At 51.7% G+C, this 20,041-nt stretch overlaps 6 protein-coding genes across 6 annotated transcripts; all 6 read right to left on the bottom strand.

The window, feature by feature from the left end:
• Positions 1 to 715: 715 nt before the first annotated feature.
• Positions 716 to 2,840, bottom strand: POJ06DRAFT_62350 (major facilitator superfamily domain-containing protein). Its single transcript, XM_056191290.1, has 2 exons — positions 1,448 to 2,840; positions 716 to 1,393 (listed from the first exon to the last, which is right to left on the bottom strand). Exons 1-2 carry the CDS (start codon positions 2,504 to 2,506, stop codon positions 773 to 775), a joined length of 1,680 nt encoding a protein of 559 aa, XP_056046530.1. The 5' UTR covers positions 2,507 to 2,840; the 3' UTR covers positions 716 to 772.
• Positions 2,841 to 5,482: 2,642 nt separating this feature from the next.
• POJ06DRAFT_280240 (major facilitator superfamily domain-containing protein) lies at positions 5,483 to 7,384 on the bottom strand (the record flags this gene model as incomplete). The annotated part of the gene is made up of 2 exons (XM_056189866.1): positions 5,483 to 7,054; positions 7,115 to 7,384. 2 exons carry the CDS (start codon positions 7,382 to 7,384, stop codon positions 5,483 to 5,485), a joined length of 1,842 nt encoding a protein of 613 aa, XP_056046531.1.
• A 657-nt stretch (positions 7,385 to 8,041) lies between these two features.
• On the bottom strand, positions 8,042 to 10,304 carry POJ06DRAFT_280241 (Dihydropteroate synthase-like protein; the record flags this gene model as incomplete). Its single annotated transcript, XM_056189867.1, has 2 exons — positions 8,042 to 9,667; positions 9,720 to 10,304. 2 exons carry the CDS (start codon positions 10,302 to 10,304, stop codon positions 8,042 to 8,044), a joined length of 2,211 nt encoding a protein of 736 aa, XP_056046532.1.
• A 306-nt stretch (positions 10,305 to 10,610) lies between these two features.
• Positions 10,611 to 13,415, bottom strand: POJ06DRAFT_246532 (Chs5p-Arf1p-binding proteins-domain-containing protein). Its single transcript, XM_056186796.1, has 7 exons — positions 13,274 to 13,415; positions 13,026 to 13,152; positions 12,781 to 12,932; positions 12,621 to 12,713; positions 12,384 to 12,559; positions 12,133 to 12,318; positions 10,611 to 12,076 (listed from the first exon to the last, which is right to left on the bottom strand). Exons 1-7 carry the CDS (start codon positions 13,294 to 13,296, stop codon positions 10,752 to 10,754), a joined length of 2,082 nt encoding a protein of 693 aa, XP_056046533.1. The 5' UTR covers positions 13,297 to 13,415; the 3' UTR covers positions 10,611 to 10,751.
• Positions 13,416 to 13,741: 326 nt separating this feature from the next.
• On the bottom strand, positions 13,742 to 15,758 carry POJ06DRAFT_236023 (HCO3 transporter family-domain-containing protein; the record flags this gene model as incomplete). The annotated part of the gene is given in 6 exon segments (XM_056185872.1): positions 13,742 to 14,206; positions 14,269 to 15,095; positions 15,146 to 15,195; positions 15,246 to 15,476; positions 15,513 to 15,611; positions 15,631 to 15,758. The coding sequence occupies 6 exon segments, from the start codon at positions 15,756 to 15,758 to the stop codon at positions 13,742 to 13,744; spliced, it is 1,800 nt and encodes a 599-aa protein (XP_056046534.1).
• Positions 15,759 to 16,222: 464 nt separating this feature from the next.
• Positions 16,223 to 18,393, bottom strand: POJ06DRAFT_236024 (eukaryotic long-chain fatty acid CoA synthetase (LC-FACS); the record flags this gene model as incomplete). Its single annotated transcript, XM_056185873.1, has 2 exons — positions 16,223 to 17,864; positions 17,942 to 18,393. 2 exons carry the CDS (start codon positions 18,391 to 18,393, stop codon positions 16,223 to 16,225), a joined length of 2,094 nt encoding a protein of 697 aa, XP_056046535.1.
• Positions 18,394 to 20,041: the final 1,648 nt, after the last annotated feature.

Here is a 20,041-nt window from a genome sequence, read left to right on the forward strand (position 1 = left end):
ATACAAAGCGTCCGATGGGTGATAGTTCCAGCTAACTGCGAGGTCGCAAGTAAGATCCTCGGGAGCTGGCCCAGCACGTAGCAAGTATATGAAAGAAACAAATCCGAAGGCCAATGGGCAGGGCACCCTTATCCTGCTAACGCAGAATATAGCGAACTTAAAGACAGCCCAGTGCATCGGGATCTACTTGGTACGGAGGTTATCCTACTCCGGGTCACGCACATCACGTCAAAGGCAAGGCTATCTGGTAGCGAATTTCGTCTGTCCTATCGTTTGGCCAGAGTAAACCAGAAGGGATTTATTTGCATATGAGACACCGTAATAGCAATCTCCTCGCAAAAGAGAAAGCGTGGTCCTGGACTGCGAGACCTTTCTCCTCCGATAAGCTGTCCATACAAATGAGCCGCAACAAACGTTCAGCCGCACCCCTGAGAATAAGCTTTTCACGCCAGGGATCCCACGCCATCCCAGCCCTTCCATCACGACGACCGGTGAGCAGTTTGATCTGCGTATCGAGCTCCAGTTTACAAATTCCACGTATTGCTGTGGTATTATACTCATTTTGTCTTAAGTCTCAGCACACGTTAGTTACATATCAGCTCTATTTCGGTTATTACATCTATAGAGTGACCAAGCCAACCTCAAAATACAGATTTTAACCATGCAATGCGAGAACAACAAGGAGCAGACCAAAGACCTTAGAAATCTAACCAAAGAGCACCCGGTTACATCATGCAGTAGAAAATACGCACTAGGTGCTAAAACATCGACATTATGCTGGGGCGTACTTTGAAACCTTGCGAAGTCTCTTGCCGTACTTGAAGAACAGGACGGGAACAGGCATAAGCAAGAGGGCAATGCAGCCAAGTAGCGTGCCCGCCCATTGGACATGGAGATTATGGAACATCGCGGTGGCGAAGAGAGGGAAACCGGCGCCAAATCCCGATCGCAATGCCGTGTTGGCTGCCATGGCAGAGGCTGCAAACATGAGGTACGATTCGATGAGATATGTCAACGAGGTCAAGAAGATTGAGATGATTCCGCAACCGATAAACATTCCGGAGAGTGTTGGAACAATCCAGTGCACATGCTCGTGGTACGCGCCGGTCCAGGTCAACCAGAACATCCCGATGGGGAAGATCACACCGGCAATAATTGTAGGCAACAATCGTTGTTCGGGAACAACGCGACCACCGTTGGCAGCCATAAGGCGGACCTGTCTAGGTTCGAAAGAGAGAACTAAACAACAGCCCAACAACTGACCGATAACAAGACCAATATACGGCAGCTCCCCGATAGTGGACTTCATTCCATATCCTTCAATGAAAATAATGGGATAGGCCTCGAGGAGGAGATACAAGATACCGTAAATAAAGGCAGTGTAAATGGTAATCTAAATTTGTCAACGGAGATACAGAGGAGAATACAATCAGCCGCAAGCACCTACCAAAAGTAAAATGGGCTCAGTCGTCAGCATACGAATGGGCCGCGAAAAGTTCTTCTCTAACAGTTCTTTAAGGTCCAACTCCACTTGCTCCTGACGAGCATGAATACCCCAATTTCCAGTCAATCGTCTCAGCTTGGCCGCCTTGTATACAAGGACGGTCGGCGGATAAGTCTCGTCAATAAAGAGGACAATTCCGGCAAACCCGGTAAAGCCCATAATAGTAGTGATATACTCAGTCCATCGCCAACCGAGATAGCTGGCAACGATAAAACTTCCCGCGACGGGCGCAATTAGTGGACCGCAGAACACAGCAGCAACAAACATTACCATCGCTGTGCCACGCCATCTGTTGCCAATGATGTCGGCAAAAGTAGCGGGGACCACAGTGAGCGCAGACGCGCCAAAGAAACCGCCAAAGAACCGGCAAATCATGATTGTCTGGAGATCTTGCGCACGTGCAATGGCAATCTGAAAAATCGAGAACCCAAGCATGCCAAAGATCATAGGTATTCGCCGTCCAGACAGCTCAGAGAACGGGGCCCACAGCATGGGACCGGAAGCGAATCCGAGGACATAGAGTGACGTCGCTAGTACGGCGACGACTACCGAAACATGGAACTTCTCCGCGACGACGAAAGTTGCGGAAGAGAAAATTGAGGAGCCCCAGGCAACTGTGAATGTACAGAAGCCGAGGATGGCCATAACCCGGACTTTTTTTAGTAGTGGGAAGTTCTGCGGATGGTCCGGATCGTTAGGTCCGTCGTACTCGACAACGTAGTCTTCGCGATTTGGCAATGCTCGTGGGTACGGCTTGCCACCGCCGAACGGAGGTAGCACCTTTTCAGCCATTGACGGATCGATTTGCTGGTCGGGAGCGACTCCAACGGTCTCACTGGCGATTGAGATAGCTGTTCGGACGCGGTCGAGCATGACGGAATCTGGTTCGTTGACGTTGGTGGGAGAGAAGCCCATATCTTCGTAGTTGTCTTTGAGCTCCGTTCCGGTCTGGTCAGTGTCTGATGTAGACCCGGAGGACGTACCTTTCTCGATGTCGGCCATTGATGTGTTTCGTGGAATGCGGTCCCAGCAAAGCTAAAGATGTGCGCGACAGGGGAAATATATATACCGAGGTACTGGCGTCCTGGCATGGAAACAAAGCACCGGCAACGGACCAGCAACGCTGACGGGCGGTCATCAGGACAATGCTGGCCGAAAGTAGTTGTGCCTTAGTGACCTTGTTAATAATGACAATGTACTCGGAGTCAAAAATTCGCCGATTTCCCGAGCGCGGGCCTTACGAATCTCCGAGCACTTTGCCCGAGTCGCCTAGGTCTCATCGGCGCCGCACTGACCTGCGGCCTTTTGCTTAAACGACGAACGCGACCAGATTATTTGATTATATTTGAGCTGCCATGCACAATTATTTACCCGCCTTTTGAAAGCACCGGAAGGTTAAATTTCTGCTGTGATACAAGGTAAGCACGTAGGGATCACGGCAAATTAGCAGCGCAAACACACCCGCACCCGACGGTTGTCAGCAGTCGTTCACTCTTCGGATGTATAATAGCGCCAGTACGATCGGAATTAGATGTAAAGTGGACTATCAAACTGCAAGAACGAATTTTATAATTCGATTTCAGTTGCAGTTTTTATTCGCAAACCATACAAATGGTGCTGGCATACCCCATCAGCCTCCGTTTCTGAGTTGTCGCCGACTGATAGCTTGATTAAGCGTGAGTCTTGCCGGAGACCGAAATAACGGCGAGGTAACGCACAGTCATATATATTATTGAGATGCAGGGCTGTCCCGTCCGTTCCGTGCGTGATGAGGTATCGGGACAATCGGCACCAAGACTACGGCCTGGCGCCGTTTTAGTAAACTTTTCATATGAGTTGCAGTGGCGCGCGAAAGTCTTGTCCTCGAATGCACAAAAAAATCCCCAAACCCCTCCCCCCCCCCCCCCCCCCCCCTGTGCAGATCGTAGGTTAAAAATCATTTTCCATCCCTCATCAAACAAACCATCCAAACACTATACGTCTACTTCATATTTTGTCATATTACGGTAACATTGCTGTAGGATCGAAAAAGCATCCAAAGGTTAGGGGAACTTAATAACGGAAAGTTACAAACCCTTCGTTCGCGGCCAGCCTCATTTCCGATATCAGCCGAACATCTAAACGATTGAACGAATCCATTAAGATTGGACATGCCACGATTTACTCATCGCCGTCGGCGATAGACTAGAGGCTAGAGGCACAAGTAATCCTGGTTATGCCCATCATCTGTTGGCACATCCGTCTTCACCGGCACCATGTCCTCAGCTTCCTAGGGAATATTGGCATCAGAATTTACCCCATACCCGACCCAAGCAAACTACTATTACTCGTTTCTTCTGTACAATTATCATAATGACATCGCAACGCACTCAGATCCCTCTGATATTTTTGATGGAGTATATTGAGTCGTACGCCGCGAAGTCAAAGGTGGATGCTCTGGAGATTAGACTGGCATGTAGTACTAAGGAGAAAGGGATACGATTTAGATCCACGAGACCGGATGGCAGGCGCTCGACATTGAGGCTGGTATAGCCAACGTAAGTAAGTTTATGAAATATCCCAAGAAATTGTAGAAGGTTTAATTGATAATATAACGGAATATGCCGATATTTTCCTATCTGAGAATATTTCTTTCAAGACATTGTCTAGTTTCAACTATTGTTAATTCTTCCGGTTCCTATATCTAAGTCATAATAAGCATGAGCAAACAATGGTATCACAGCTAACTTAGTTATGGCTGGCGTCAAAATATATATTGCATGATCTTAAATGATCAAGCTTTATTGGCCATCATCTCAATTCCATGCCAAAGAAGCCCTTCGAAATTTTCGACAACTCTGCAAAGTCCCTGTTCTTCCGCATCCACGCCTTCAATTCTGCAAATGATTCTTCTATGGCGTTATAATCAGGAGAAAACGGTGGTGGGCAATGCAGTCGTACTCCAGCCTCGGCGCATAGTCGACATTTTAAATCCTAAAATGTCAATGGTTTAAAAAACAAGACCCTTAAGCATCCAAAGAACCCTACCCAAAGGCCCAAGCACCTTATTCATAAAGGATTTCAACACCTGCACGTCTAGCCACATCTTTAATACTAGTAAACATGCTTGATTTGGCCTCGTTTTCAAGGCAATCTAAAGCCATATCCATATGCTCACTTGACAGTTTTCTAGAGTACTCCTCCTCTAAAAGATCAATAGCATGTTGAAGTACGTTACGGCGAGAGCGAGCTAGCTGTGTTATAGCCTTCTCAATTAACTGATATGAACCCCTTGTAAGATATAGCAACATTTGGTGTCTGGGGAGGGTGGCCACCAACCATCGTTTGCAGCCACAAGCGCACCTACTATATTATGGAGTAAGTTTCGTTAATCTGGCATAAACGATACGCTTACGCTCACACTCGAGTAGCCTAGCCAGCCGTCGGGAATGCGTGTAGGCGACACGCAGAGGCAAGCCAAAGTCGGTTTGACATCGACGAATGAGTCGGCTCGACTAGGGCTGGAAACGGTATCGCCTACACGGCGATATCGCCAGAGGAAAGTTCCTGGTGATAATTTAGGCGATACGATATACGTGGAATCTCGGCGATACGATACAATATATCCACTTGATTCTCATCACGGTAAATAAAATGTGTTGAGATGGAAAGACTAAGTAATTACTCAATTAAGTGCACGCCGAAGTCCCCAGCAGGGATATTTTGTGAGTTACATATCCTTTGTCAACCCCTAACCTGTCTTTTAGTAGCGTAAACTGGTCTCCGTACTTATTCCTGCAACATCATTGCCCAGTTGTTGGCGACATCGTTTCTAAAATATTCGATAATATCGCCAGACTTTTCTGGCCGGCTATACGATATGCGATATGGGCAAACCCCGGCGATATCGCATCGCGTCCAGCCCTAGGCCGCTCGACAAACTGACTATTAAATTCAGCTACATCAAGATGTTGCGACGACCTTAGTACAACATATCGTCTAGGTCGGTGCGTACTTAGACAGCTTCCTGAGCCTTCTTCCATACACATAGAATAATACCGGCAATGGCACAAGTGATAATGCAATACATCCAATCAATGTACCGGCCCATTGCACCCCAAGGTTGTGGAACATAGCATTTGCGAAGAGTGGAAAGCCAGCTCCAAATCCGGATCGCAGGAACGTGTTCGCTGCAACAGCCGACGCCGCGAACATCAGATATGATTCGACGATGTAGTTGAGCGAAGAGAGAAAGATTGAGATTAAGCCCATTCCAGTGAAGATGCCTGATATTGTGGGAACAATCCAATGAACGTGCATGTGGTACGCGCCCGTCCATGTCAGCCAGAACATACCGATCGTGAAGAGGACACCGCCGATCATGGTCGGTATCAGTCGGATTTCCGGGATTGGACGACCGCCGTTGGCTACGATTCGTCTGAAGGTCATCGGTTCGAATGCTAATACCATCGCACCACCGAGTATCTCACCTACTGCCAGACCGAGATACGGAAGCTGCGAGACCTGGAACGCCATTCCATATCCTTGATTGAAGATTATCGGATACGCCTGAAGGAGAAGATAAAGAATGCCATATATAAACGCAGTGTATAAGGAGATCAGAAACAGGATCAGTTCGGTGAACAGCATCTTCAATGGTCGCGCAATGTTGTGTTCCAATAGCTCGGACAAGTCAAAGTTGCTCTGTTCCTGACGCGCTCGAATGCACCAAATGCCCGTCTCACGCCTGAGAAATTGTGCCTTCTCCACCAAAATTTGCGGTGGATACGTCTCGTCCATGAAAATCAACACAAGCGCAAATGATGCAAACCCCATGATCGATGTCAGATACTCGGTCCATCGCCAGCCAAGATCACTCGTAACAATAAAACCTCCCACAACGGGAGCAATTATTGGCCCGACGAATACGCAGGTCGCGAATATTGCAATCGCCGTGCCACGCGTTTTGTTTCCGAAAATGTCCGAAAACGCGGCTGGTACGACCGCAAGACATGACGCGCCAAAGAAGCCTGCAAAAAAGCGACAAATCATGATTGACGCAATATCCTCAGATCTCCCGACTGCCATTTGAAATACCGCGCACACAAACGTCGATAGTAATGTCGGTGGTCGTCTACCGTACACCTCTGATAATGGCCCCCAGATAAGCGGACCGGCCGCGAATCCGGCGACATACAGTGAGATAGTGAGGATGGCAGTCACAGTACCGATTTGAAACACCTCTCTGATTACGACAACCGCAGGCGAGAATATGGAAGATCCCCAGACCACGACGAGCGTCGCATATCCAAGAACGGCCATCACTGTCAACTTCTTCGACAGAGCCCAATTTTGCGGATGCCAGGGATCGTCGGCGCCATCAAACTCGACTGTATAGTCCTCAATGTCAGGCGGCTCAGGTGGATAGTCTTTGCCCGCCCCAAACGGTGGCAACAGTCCCAGTTCTTTCTTTCCGCACGGCCGGTAGGCAACTGTTTCGGAATGAATCGATCGCGCTGATTGTAGACGCTCTAGTGTAACCGGGTCGTTGGGGTTGAACGTTGACCTTCTCTGCGCCAATGCCGGACGGGCTTGAATGCCGGTGGCAGCGAACCCGCCTCCATAAGATACAGAATGCTGGAGAGTATTGTTTGCATCGTATTTGAGCTCATGGTTTACAGCTCCGGCTGGTTCTGACCTTGCTGTTTGATATCTTTTGAGTGCCGGTGGCGGCGGTAGGTTGCTGAGCCCGTCTGCGCGTTCCCCCAAATCCGCATTGTCTGTAAAATAGGGGTTGGTGTCGTATTCGGAGTTCGCAGTATGCAATCCACTAGTTTCTGCAGTTATCGTTGTCGGTTCCAAGTCCATCCCGCGTTTTTGATGATTCCCCGACGGCGCCATTATCGTGTCGATCGCCTCTTGAGAAATCCGAAGATGCGGGGCTGGGTTAGTTGCGAATAGATTCTGACGCTTGCGACGGGGATCTATGGGCCCCAGCAATTACTATGGTCCGACGATGGTTTTTTTGGCCTACTAAACTCTCGCTTCGTTCTTGGATTTCTCAAATGTACGTCGCGCGTAGCAGCCGTCGTACCCCGCAACATCCGTCACATGCACTATCTTTTTACATGCCGTCGTCCATGCCCGGTTATGTCCGTAAAATGTTATAGTCGAGGTCCTTACAAAGGGTTGTTATGACGTCATGTCATCGCAGTCCCCAGCCGCACAGCTTGACGACTGAGACACTGCAAATAGTGACGTAACCTCGGTATTCACTTTCCGTTATTTCAGAGGCGTTTCTCACCGCTTGTATATTTTCTTAGGCTATTTGATCATCGCTCTCAATACACTTATACAGTCTGGTGGTAATTCAATTGTCAAAATCCATCCATGGTCCAAAGCCATGTATTCACAATAAACACACGTACACTCAGATGTTAATTCGTACACCGGCCTTAAATACCGTGAGCTGGGAGTTGTTGGTGTCAACGCAGTCTAACTAAAAATTGAAACGTATGTTACACGTCCAATGCATAGGACAAATATATGGTACAACAATTACTGCCTCTTTCTGACTGCCAAACTCGCTGGATTCCGATAAATCATATCCGCAACTGCCAATACGTCGCTAATCTCCTTCACATCATGCACTCTCACAATCTCTGCCCCGCCAGCTATACAAGCTGATATCGCGGCCCCAGTCCCGGCAATCCGATCCTTGGGTTCCCGACCGGTCAGTTTCCCGATGAATCCCTTCCGGCTCGGCCCTAACAGCCACGGGAGCCCATCAAATTCGCGCCGGGAATGAACGAGGAACTTGAGTTCCCGCAAGATACTCAGGTTTTGCTCAAAGTTCTTTGCGAACCCGAGACCAGGGTCGAGAATCATATTCCAGCGCTTTATGCCCGCCGTCTCTGCCGCGCGTACGCGCTCCGCGAGTTCGTCCGCCACAGCCGTGATCACGTCACCATTGGCATATTTCGTGAGTTTGACCATTGTCTGTGGCGTTCCACGCATATGCATGAGGATGGTCGGCACGTCGAGTTCCGCTGCGGTTGTCAGCATGGAGGGATCGAGTAAGCCTGCTGATACGTCATTTATGATGTCCGCACCAGCTTCGATAGCCGCGCGTGCAACACTAGCATAGTACGAGTCGATTGATATCAGGATGTTATCGAATTCTTGGTGTGCGCGAAGGAGTTTGATTGCGGGTACCACGCGGTCGAGCTCGACTTCTGGGCCGGGGTTCACTGACTTGGGATTCGTGCTTTGGCCGCCAATGTCAATTATAGTCGCCTTGTTCGCGACGAACTCACGTGCTGTTTCGAGAATGTCGTCAGGAGATATGTGGTCACCGCCGTCCGAGAAAGAGTCCGGCGTCACGTTGAGGATGGCCATGAGGTGTGTGGCTGTGTGGACATGATGGATAGTGTCGAACATGAGCTGGTTTATTGGACCTCGTGGCTGCTTGACCGGTACGACAGTGTACAGGTCGGAAAGGAACTCATTTGGGGGACATAGGCGCTCAAAGTGTTCAGCGATCGTTGTACAAGTAACGGGATGAATATAGTCGGGTGCTAGTTGTGCTAATGGCCGTAACACGAACTCGCGCTCCAGCATAAGCAAATGCGGAATCGACAGAATCTTGCCATCGCGAAGAACAATGTCATCGTACAGTAAAATATCGAGGTCAATAGATCTCGGTCCTTTATCGATCAACTTTATCCTTCCTAGCGCATTCTTCTCCACGTCTTGAACAGCAGCCAAAAGCTCATGTGGTGTCATCGTCGTGGCGACTTTGCACACAGCGTTCAGGAACCGGGGTTGATTCTCCACGTACATTGGCGCGCTTTCATACATGGACGATGTGCCCAGAATCCGTATACCGCGCTTCTCCAGTTCGATCAATGCCGCTGACAACAACGCTGCTCGCTCTCCAAGATTACTACCCATTCCCAGATACGCGATGTGCTCGTTCTCATTGTTCTGTCTAAACCTAGTAGCTTCGGTCGAGTAGTATCGTCTCGAGCGAGTAATCTGAACAGCCGGACCTCTCGCGAACGCAATCGCTCTGGGTTTTTCAGCCTTGACCGTAACCTTGTCCAAAGCCTTCTCGACGCACAAAAACCGCGCCAGCGCGGAGACAAGCGCTTCAATAGTCTGATACGAAGCTCTTTCCACGACCTGCCCCGTCAGTACGCATGCATTTTGATATATATCCGAAGAGAGCTCTTACATTGACAACGTCGTCAGCAACACGAACCACGTCAATATCTCCACTTCCGGGCCCGTGCATTTCAACGCCAACAACCACTTCCTGCTTCTCGACCCGCTCCCACGGGTTCACACCAATAATCCCAAATGCATGCAACCCCTCAATAAAGGCCTTCTCGTCCACGGCAACATTAACAGGATCGGATCCATAAGGAGTGTACTTGTGCTTTGCAACCTCGACGCCCGCGCTGTCCGCTCTGAGTAACTTCTTTGGGAACGAAAGTCGCACGCGGACGTGCTCGGCGCCAATCCCAAATGCCGAAGCCATAACCTCGTCGGCTAGCTTCCTGGGCGTCCCGTCATCCCTGGCGTCGTTGCTCTCGACGACTTTGATTATTGCTTTGGTGAGCGTGCCGTAATGCACAGACTCGGATACCAGGTCCGAAATCCCAGCAACCGCGACCGGCGAACGCACCCACGCGTCAACCGTCACCGGCTGACTTCGCCCGGCACGGTGCCAGGTGTCTAGCCCTGCTTTGCTCGTTTTCAGCGTGAGCTCGCGCACCGATATCACGTCGGGCGGCAGTATTGGCGGTGGTTGCGACATGGTGAACTTGAATATTCGATTTGACAAAGATGGGCGAAGTGGTTGTGTAAAGAGGCTCGGAACGCGCATCAGTCGTCTATAGCGTGAGGACTGCTATATCGCCTACTTCTAGATCATTAAATGATCAATTGGCAGTGTAGCGGCGTAATGCGTTTCTGTTATTTTGCCGGTGAGCAGAGTTTGAAAAATTGGTCGACGTAATAGTGCGGCTCTGCCCGTGAGTGTGGGTTAGGTGAGAACTGCCTCCGCACATTTTCGAATATTTATCGTGTCTGTTACAGAATTAAAAAGGCCGCAAGTTCTGTCAATAGACGAATTGCAGTCCTTGTTAATCCGGAACAGACCAAATTACCGCGAGTCACCCGAACATTTAATATATATGTATAGATTGTCATCTATCCATTGCCCCTTATCTTACCCCACCTGTTCCTAATTTCTAGTCTGTTCCTACTTGCCGTCATCGTCATCTTCATAACCTGGCCACTTAAATTGCTTGGCCATCTCGAAATAGCTATCCATCAACTCAATTACAGAAGCAGAGTAATCCGATCCTTGAATCATATTCCGCAACTTTTGCGACCCTTCGTCCCTCACGAGCCGCTTGATCGCGACAATCAAGCTCGGCGAGAACTCTTTATACCACCGATGGTCATAGGACGAGAGCTTCACAGCCGCATGCAGCACATTAATCGGCTCATTTTTTGCGGTATAGATATCCAACAAGCCTTTCAACCCGCGGGCAGAAAACCGAATATTCATGGACTGCGAGAACGCCTCGGCTGCTTCCTCGGTATGTTTCAACCGCATTGCCAACGCGCCGAGAATGTCCCACTCCCGCAGGCTCTTGTTATACGGCAACTGCTGGGACCTGAAGTGCGCAAACTCAGCCCGCCAGAGCGTGTACACTCGCATGTCCTCGTACATGACCATGAACAAGTTATCAAGCCACCGCTCACACAGCCGCTTACTCCTGAACGGCGTCGCGGGCGCCGATGCGACCGGCTCGCTCGTAGCAGGATGGTGCTCCTCGCTGCCTTTGACCAGCTCCGCATCAACGCTCTGCTCAGGCTGCTTGACGATATCGGCGGCCGCCATGTCCTTCTTGTCGTCGTCGCCGATGACGGATCCCTCGGGCGTCCTTCCTGTGGATAACGAGGTCCCGTTCAAGGCGACATGCGAGGCGTTGCTGTCCGCGCGGGCATGCTTGCCTATTTTTGTGCCATTTGTCTCGGTTTTCAGATTCCGGTACTCCTCCTCCATGATAAACACTTTACTTCTATACTTGAGCAACATATCCCACCCGATCTCATGCACAATCTCCACAAGCAACTCGTATGCCTTGGCAAAAGTGCCGCGCAGCGAAGCCGCGGGAAGGCGACTCAGGGCCGGATCGACGTTTGTGTTTTCGTTTTCGCCAGGTACGGAGTCGTCGATGATATCCTGCAGCACGCCGTCGGCAGGGACCGGCAAGTGAACTCGGTGGGCGACCGGCATCCGGTGCAGATCGACGTTCTGGTACGGGAACATGGGACACGAATTCAGCGTCAAGAGGGCGGACTGAAAGTCCTGCTGCTCGATGTAGACCTTGACAAGGCGTGCCCAGGGACCAAATTCGGACGGCGCAGAATTGACGGCGCGTTTGGCGGTTGCTAGGGCAAAATCCAGCCTGTTTTTTGACATGCAGAATCGGGTTTGCAAGTCCAGCAAGTTCGGGTCCCGCGGTGAAAGTATTATGCTGTCGTGTAGCAGTTTTACTGCCTTGACTTCTTCGTCTGCTGATATGTTAACCGTCGTGAACACAATAGCAATCCCAGTCAGATGAAAATACCCATATCCAACAACACACGCGCCAGTAGGGCGGCAAAATCCGGCTCCTTTTCCCGCAGCTTTTCGAGCAAATTTATGCCCTCGTTATACCGCCCGGTTATCTGTAGATACTTGAAAAACGCGGCGGTGAGATTATTCGACAACAACGTAGGCACCTGCACTTCCAATTCCGAACCTAGCTGCCATCCTGCTCTCGAATCAGCCTTTGCTGTTCCCGGACTCGTACCGGGATGCCAAAATAAGATCACAAACCTTTTGTAAACAGTTTCGCAGCCGCGTCAAGAAACTTCTCCTCTGCCTCGCGATTGGGAAGTGGGTTAAACCTCCTGTACGCGGTAATATTATAGTCTTCGTCGTCCGCGAACAAAAGTGCCCTAATGACAGAGCACACGTACGTCTCAAGCATGATTTGATCTGTCGCTTTATGTCTTTATGCCACCGTTAGCTTGTATTCGGGGAAGACCATCGGGGTATATCTTAGGCACCCACTTTTCTCCACGTTCGTCTATCACGAAAGCTTCAACTGATCCCGGAATGTGCACGCGCACACGCAAATCAACTCTCGATAGCGAATTGTAACAACTAAGAAGCCCGCGGCGTCAGCCCGTACCGAACCAGAATAACAAAAAAAAGGGGCAACGAGACGCACCAGTAGACGCCCGTCTGGATCTTCCAATTTTGTTGCTTGCCAAACCACAACTGTCCCTCTCCCGGCGCATACGAGTACGTCAACGTATTAAGGTACGCGGCGATGCTGGCAGACGAGGTGTCTATGCCCGTAACGTAGTGATACGTTCCAGCCTATCCCATCATCAGCACGTTATTGGATGACCAACATCATCACCTCATCATGGCATCGGCCTGATCTTGACTGTAGAAAAAAATGAATGGTACCTCCTGTACGTTTGTCCTCGCGTGGACCTTGGTGAGGTGAACAAGATCTGGTGGACCGAGCGAATGAAACGACGACAGCGCGGCAGTCCGCGCATTCACTGCCTCGCCGATCACCATTTCCTGGATCCTGCGGGCAGCCAAGTTAGCAATTCGTCTCAAATCCACTCCTCGTGGCGTCCACATATCCGAATTGAGTTCGGATCGGGTAGACAGCCAATGTCGCGATCGCGGCGGCGAGGTGTACTCACTCAGGCACGGCAGTCGAAACCATTGTGCGATGCCAATTATATCAATACGCTCAATAATTATTTCCGTCTAGATTCTGCCAAATTTCAAATTGACGTGTGACGCGAGCGGCTACGACAGATTGGCCTTTGTTGCTTTGTATTCTAATGTCGGGAAGCTCCTAAGTGCGGCCAGATGGCCGTGCCGCTTGGTTTACATTGGTCGCTACCCGGCCTTTCCAGGCACCACTTTGATTTTTGCCCGACGGATGTATATCGTATTTCACCCACAATACTATGACATGACCAAGGCGCGGTTCGCTTTCCTGCGTCTCGAATGGACGTAGTCTAGATTGCGCTGAAGCGTGATTAGGATCGACCCGGAAAGGAAATCATAACAATAGCGCGCGTGCCTCAATTGTACTACATAAGCAACACGAGACCGCCACAAAAACTGCAAAAACCCATCTACGCCATTAATTAAAAACCAAACTAATACGGCCTCGAGACTCGTCGCCGGCGACTACTGCCCTCATCCAAACTGCCACTCGTCCGGCCCCATTCGCGTAGCTCCAGTGCGTTCGCAAAACCATCAACATCAACCATTTCAACCGACGATGACACGCCCCCAGCGCCCGGCAGATCCGCCATGACGCTCGCCATCGTGACCTCAGACGCGGTCGGCTCGTCCAAAACCCTCAACTCGTCGGCGCCAAAGATGCGGGGCAGAACCGTCGCGAAGGCGGCAAAGAGCAGGAGAATGGCCGGGAACCCGACCGCGGCGATCGTCTGCGTGATTGCGAACGTGGCCCCGAACGCGACGAGCTCGATCGCGACGAAGACGTAGATTGATCCCAGGCGGACGCGCCGCAGCGGGTCGGTGGGCAATGTCAGCGCCCGGTCTTTGCAGAGGTAGTATATCTTGAGCACGATACCGTTGCCTTGCAATGCCGTCAACTAGAAACTCGTCGCGTCAGCCTCTGCTATGCCATCACCAAATCCTCCCGCGAACGACTTACGCCCATAATCCAAAACAAGCCCGCCAAGACAGCCTGCGGCACCAGGCCCAGGACGACCAGTAGCGGCCCGCTCATTGTGCCGAGTATGAGCAGGCCATGGGCAAAATTGCTCACGCGCTGCTCAATAACATTCTCGATCAACTGCTTCTTCTCGGTGCTGCCGTCGTCATCGAGCTTGTCGTGCCTGACAACACACAGCGAGATCGTGTGAAACGGTGCTTGCGGAATCAGCCCGTTGGGCGCCGGAATGCCCAAAATGCCGGCAATGCCGGTGCTGACCCCGAGCAGGAAGAAGTCCCAGTGGAACGCGCCCGGTTTCTTGAGCGGGAACTCTTTGCCCTGGCAGATGAGCGACGACACGTTGTGGTCGAAATAAAACAGGACCGTCAGCAGGACCGCGAACGGGATGGCGAGGAAGACATCGCCGACAGCGATGTCGTGCCAGAAATGAATAAACCAGCCGTGCGGCCTGGCCGGCGTGCCCGACGCGGTCGGCCGGAACGCGGCGCTGGTCGGCAAGGTCTGGATGCCGTACTCGCGCAGTTTACCGATATGGACAAACCCGGTGAAAAAAATGACGACCAGAGGCGTGCCGTAGTCGGCCAAGAACCGGCGGACCGGACGCCAGAATAACCCGCTTTGGTGGCCGATCGCGTGGCACGTGTATCCGAATATGAGCACGAGCAAGGCCACCATGATGGATATGAAGGCCTCAATGTCGGACCGGTCGAACTGGCGGGTGAGGACCTGGATGCCCTTTTGCAGGTATATGAACGCGACGTAGAAACCGAAGATGTCGCAGCTGAACCGGGTGATATACCGAAGTCCTGGGGGGAAATCAGATTCGCCAATTGGCATGTCGAACGCAAAGACATACCGTTGACGCCATTCGTAATGGCAATGGCAAAATGCATGACCATGGACCACCTAGAACCCGGTCAACACAAGCCGACGGAACGAACGCACCAAATCCATACAAGCAGATCCAGCACATAAACGCAAAGAACGGCGTGCCGCGTGGCGTGATAATTTCGTACACGGTATAGTTAAACACAGAAATCGGACCGGTCACGCCGACGATGCAGAGCGGTTGTCCGGCAAACACAGAAAACAAGAGCGCGCCCAGCACGGACGCCAGCAGGACTTCGTTGACGCCGTACGAATTCTCTGTTTTCGAGAACCTTTTGCCGGGCGACCTGTCAGCTCGGCTAGTCAACCACAAATACCACTTGTTGGTAACTCACATGTCCAATGCAAAAGCAATAGCAGGTAACACGCTGTGCGCCGCCCAAAACCTCATCAGCCCGTACTTCCTCGGCCAAGTCGAGCGCGGCAGGGACTTACTTGGCAAAGTACATATACACTGTCGCCGGTATGATGCGATAATTCCACGCGTCGACGGTCCAGTCAGCCACGTAATATGGCAGTCGCTTTTTAATGTCGTTCCGCATGCCGCGAAAGACATGAATGCCGAGAATCGTAAATGACATAATGTCGTTCGCTAGTCGGCTTTATCAGAGGGTGTTGGCACGCGTCGCTGCCGTGATTTCGGGGCGTCATCGCCGTTGTTTTGTCTGGACTGCGATCCGGATGGCTTGACGGTGCGGCTTAAACGGTGAATTACCCGGCCAGGCCGTCGTCTAACTAAGCCGGTATCGGCGAGCCACTGACTAACCAAGGCGGAAACTCGCCCATTTAATTATATTACACGTACCTAAGCTAAACAATGATACGAAACAAGTACAAAACAAACTTACAACCGGCCTTGACTCAAATTACAAACAGACGAGTACAAAATCAATCAATAATACGCAACCAAACCCACGATACTTAAATCATCACTCGTCGTCGTGCACATTACTCACGTCCCAGTCTTATCACTCTCAACAAAAGAAAACAAAAATGAAATAAATAGTGTCTGTCACTAAGATATATAGGTATGTACGTCCAGCAACTATGAGTTGTCCTTGAGGACCTGCAAGACAGCCTTCTTGTTTGCCTCGAAGATTTTCTTTCGCTGCAACTTTTGGGCGGCAGTGACAAAGCCGTTTTGCGGCGTCCATTCCTCGTCGTCCAGGACAACGCCGCACACGAGCTCGATGCCGGCGAGCCCGCCTTTCTTGCCGGCGTCCAGCAGCTGGTCGTGGACAATTTTGCGGAGGGTGGAGTTGTGCACGAGCTCACCGAGCTGCTTGTCGCCGAGGCCCTTCTCCTTGGCGAGTTTAAGGAACGCAGGTTCGGCAGGGACGATGATGGCGACAGGCTTGACATGGTCGGGGTCGGCGTAGACGCAGATGTTGCCGACAATGCTGCAGGTGCGGTATATGCTCTCGACCTTCTCGAGGGCAATGTACTCGCCGTTGAGAGTCTTGACGAGGTTCTTCTTGCGGTCGATCACCTTGAGGTGGCCGTTTGGTGCCCATTCGCCGATATCGCCCGTCCGGAACCAACCGTCGTCGGTATATGCGGCTTTGGTTTCCTTTTCATTCTTGAAGTATTCTTTCGACATAGCTTCGCCCTTGATGAGGATCTCGCCCTGGGGCGGGTTGTTGGTCGACAGATATCCGTTCTCGGGCACGTCGACCAGCTTGATGTCGACACAGGTGGTCGGCGCACCGACAGTGCCGATAGCGTGCTGGTACGGCGACATGAGTGTGCACATGGCGGCGGTTTCTGTCAGGCCATAGCCGATGATCATGGGGCAGATGACGGTCGAGATGAACTGCTGTGTGTCTTTCGAGATGGCGGCGCCGCCGCTCATGACGAGCCGGAGACGGCCACCTGTGGCTTCCTTGACCTTCTTGAAGATAGCCGAGTCGAGCACGCCTGCGCCGGGAATGCGCCACGACTGCATGAAGGACTTGGTGTGGTACGCGGCCCAGAAGACCTTGGAGACGGCCGCGCCCTGGGCGTTGACTCTGGAGACAATGCCCTTGCGGACGGTTTCCCAGACTGCCGGCACACCGACCATGATGGTCGGCCGGAACTCGGCAATGTCGCCCTTGCAGTTGCGGACCGAGCTGTCGGAAATCGTCTTGACGGTCCCGTATCCGAGCGTGCCACCCCAGAACAAGCACGCGAGCTCAAAGACGAATTCGAGAATGTGGGCGAGAGGGAGATAGGTGAGCAGGTAGTCGTGTTGGGTGACGGCGCCTTCGATGGCGCCGTCGACGCCTGAGACTGCGGCAATGACGTTCTTGTGGAGCAGGACGACGCCCTTGGGCGTGCCGGTGCTTCCGGACGTGTACATGATGCAGCAGAGATCTTCGCGTGTGGGCGGATTCGGTGGAGCAGGGTTAGCCTTGCCCAGTTCGTAGAGTTCGTCAACCGACATGAGCTTGATTCCGGGGTGGGCCTCGTTGATGGCAGCGACATGAGCGTCTTGGGGCTCGTCCTTGTATATGACGTACTGGACCTTGGTCGCCTTTGCGAGCGGACGGACCAGGGACGGCAGGAGCGAGGCATCCGTGAAGATTGCTGTGGCTTCGGTCTCGATAAGCGAGTGGGTGAGGCCTTCTTCGCCTAGAGTGTCGTAGGCAGTCGCGATCGGAATTGACTGTGAGTTTGCTGCCAGGGCCATGGTCATCCATTTTGCGCTGTGGGGGATTATTAGTATTATTAGTATTATATAGAAAAAAAATAAAATAAAAAAAGCCGTCGCGGCAGTGCTGACCTCGTAGCGGCGTAGTTCTCGAGCAGAGTAACTTCTAAGTGCTTGAGAGCGGCGCCGAGGGTGTTGACGTCGTTGAGGAGGTCATTGTAGGTAATGAAGGTGTATGGCGAGAGCTCAAAGTAGTTCCATTTCTTCGGCACAGTTGTCTCTTGGCCGTCGACGATCTTCTTGATAAGTTTTGTCTCCTCGTGAATCTTGATGATCTTGCGGGACCCGAGTGCGGGCTTGTCGCCGTAGGTATTTGCGATCCACTGGACGAGATCGTAGGTGGTCTCGATCCCGTCAGCGGGGAATACGCGAAGAGGTTCGCCGGGGGGAGATGAGTTGATGTTGCGGCGGGCGGGGACCTCGCCGTTTGCGGCGGAAATGCCGGACTCCTTTGTGTAGGGCGGGCTCTTGCGCACGACAGCCTTGTGGAATTCGTCAGCAGGCACGATGGTGTGAGGAGCCATGTCTGTCGTTTAGGCGGGTGTTAGAGTAGACCGGGAGACGAAGAAGGAGACGAAGAGAGTGGGAAGCGACGAGAAGAGATTGGAAAAACGAAGCAGGGGATGGCCGATCAGACTGCCATTATTTAATCGCGGGCAAAAAGCGCGGTCAAGCCGTCGAGAAGGCGCGGCGCGCGGAGTCGCACGATAGCAAAACCGTCCCTGCCGGTTTTCGACTATTGTGGAGCCGGCGTTGCGCAGCCATTGGGTGGCAATAGTTGCCTACTATTCCTGTGAAGTGGTCACCAGAACAGCAGCCAAACTGCCTTCTAATTGCACTCCGCCCTAACTCGAGGGCTTTCTAGCGACAAGCAGAACGACTGACGACAAGGCATCCTAGGGTATGTGGTGAAACAAGCAATAGGCGTCCGAGGAGTAGTGGGTCATCTCGGTTAGAGTGTGCTTGCCCCACGCGACGTATTGCCGATCCACCACCGGCTGTTCGCGATGGATGGCTTATTGTTCATTTCTGTTCTCGCGGCGTCGCGTGATTGCAGTTTACGATATTATGTGGCTTGAATGCGGAATAGAATACACGGACCCAGGCCATCATCATCAGTTAGTTAGTTAGTTAGTTAGTTGGTGAGAGTCAGCGTAAGCGAGCTTTTCCTCGAAAAGTAGTCAGCGTCAGCGTTGGGGAAATCCGATCGCTCGCAAAATGCCGAATGACAGCGTGCCTGTTGGGCCAAACCCTGTCTTTGCCGCACTTGCGCCCGTTCTGCGCCAGCCCCGTCGGCATGCAATTTACAAGAATGGACAAACTAACGACGACGACGAGTCACGAGATGGAGAAAGCTAGCAATAGCAAAAACAACAACTAATCAGTGTGGGGTCTTAAATACTACTCCGCACCGAGCTAGCTAGCGACTCACTACTAGCGCAGACTGGTCACTGCTGGCCGGAGTCGATCGAGCTGCATCCACATTCCTGTTCGACTCATTATGACTGCCGGTGTGCCCCGAGAAGTCGGAGCCGGAGTCCGTGACGGAAAGACAACGTGTTGGCAACACGCATTCCGCCCGTCACCATCACCAGCTGCCGAGTTCTCGGAAAACTCTGCCCCCCTCATTGTCACGTTCGCTACTCCAGTGCCGAGCACACTGCATTCTCTCCCTAACCGACCTGCTCGTACCACTGCCACTTCGTTAGGCTGCGTCTGCGCCACCAACCTGCACGGGTCCTTGCTGTCCGGGTTGGTGTGCCTCTTGATGACAGCCAGCCGCATGTGCGGTTGCGGGTTAGGGCCATTGCTAGTGCAGTCACCACAGTTCGCACTGGCTTGAGCAATATTATTATTGTTGTTACTTGGCCAATGCTGGGCTCTGTTGTGCAGTGTCGGCGGCTCTTGTGACGTGGGTATTTCGCAGACGGTCGTTAGATTGCTTTCGTTGGTATGCATCTTCTAGCCTCCGGTATCTCTACTATCACCCGACCAGGTCTACTCTGCTAGGCTGCAACTTTCTGCCTTGCCAGTCAGCAGGTCGCAGAATTTAACTATCTCCACTGTATAAATTCTAAATTGCAAAATGGCAGCTTGCATTGTTCTTGTCAGCCTGGCTTCGACAACCGAGCCTACCGTCATCCAGCATGCACGCCAGTCCAAGTTTGGTTG

This window comes from Lipomyces tetrasporus (assembly GCF_029532465.1).
Source record: "Lipomyces tetrasporus strain NRRL Y-64009 chromosome Unknown POJ06scaffold_2, whole genome shotgun sequence".
Taxonomy (NCBI): Eukaryota; Fungi; Ascomycota; class Lipomycetes; order Lipomycetales; family Lipomycetaceae; genus Lipomyces; species Lipomyces tetrasporus.

Coding starts and splice junctions, on each gene's coding strand:
- POJ06DRAFT_62350 (XM_056191290.1), bottom strand. CDS start 2,506: ATGGCCGACATCGAGAAAGGTACGTCCTCCGGGTCTACATCAGACACT. Junction 1,394..1,447: donor CTGAGCCCATTTTACTTTTG/GTAGGTGCTTGC, acceptor TGACAAATTTAG/ATTACCATTTACACTGCCTT.
- POJ06DRAFT_246532 (XM_056186796.1), bottom strand. CDS start 13,296: ATGGTTTCGACTGCCGTGCCTGA. Junction 12,714..12,780: donor ATCCAGACGGGCGTCTACTG/GTGCGTCTCGTT, acceptor CGGGCTTCTTAG/TTGTTACAATTCGCTATCGA. Junction 12,560..12,620: donor ATAGACGAACGTGGAGAAAA/GTGGGTGCCTAA, acceptor GGTGGCATAAAG/ACATAAAGCGACAGATCAAA.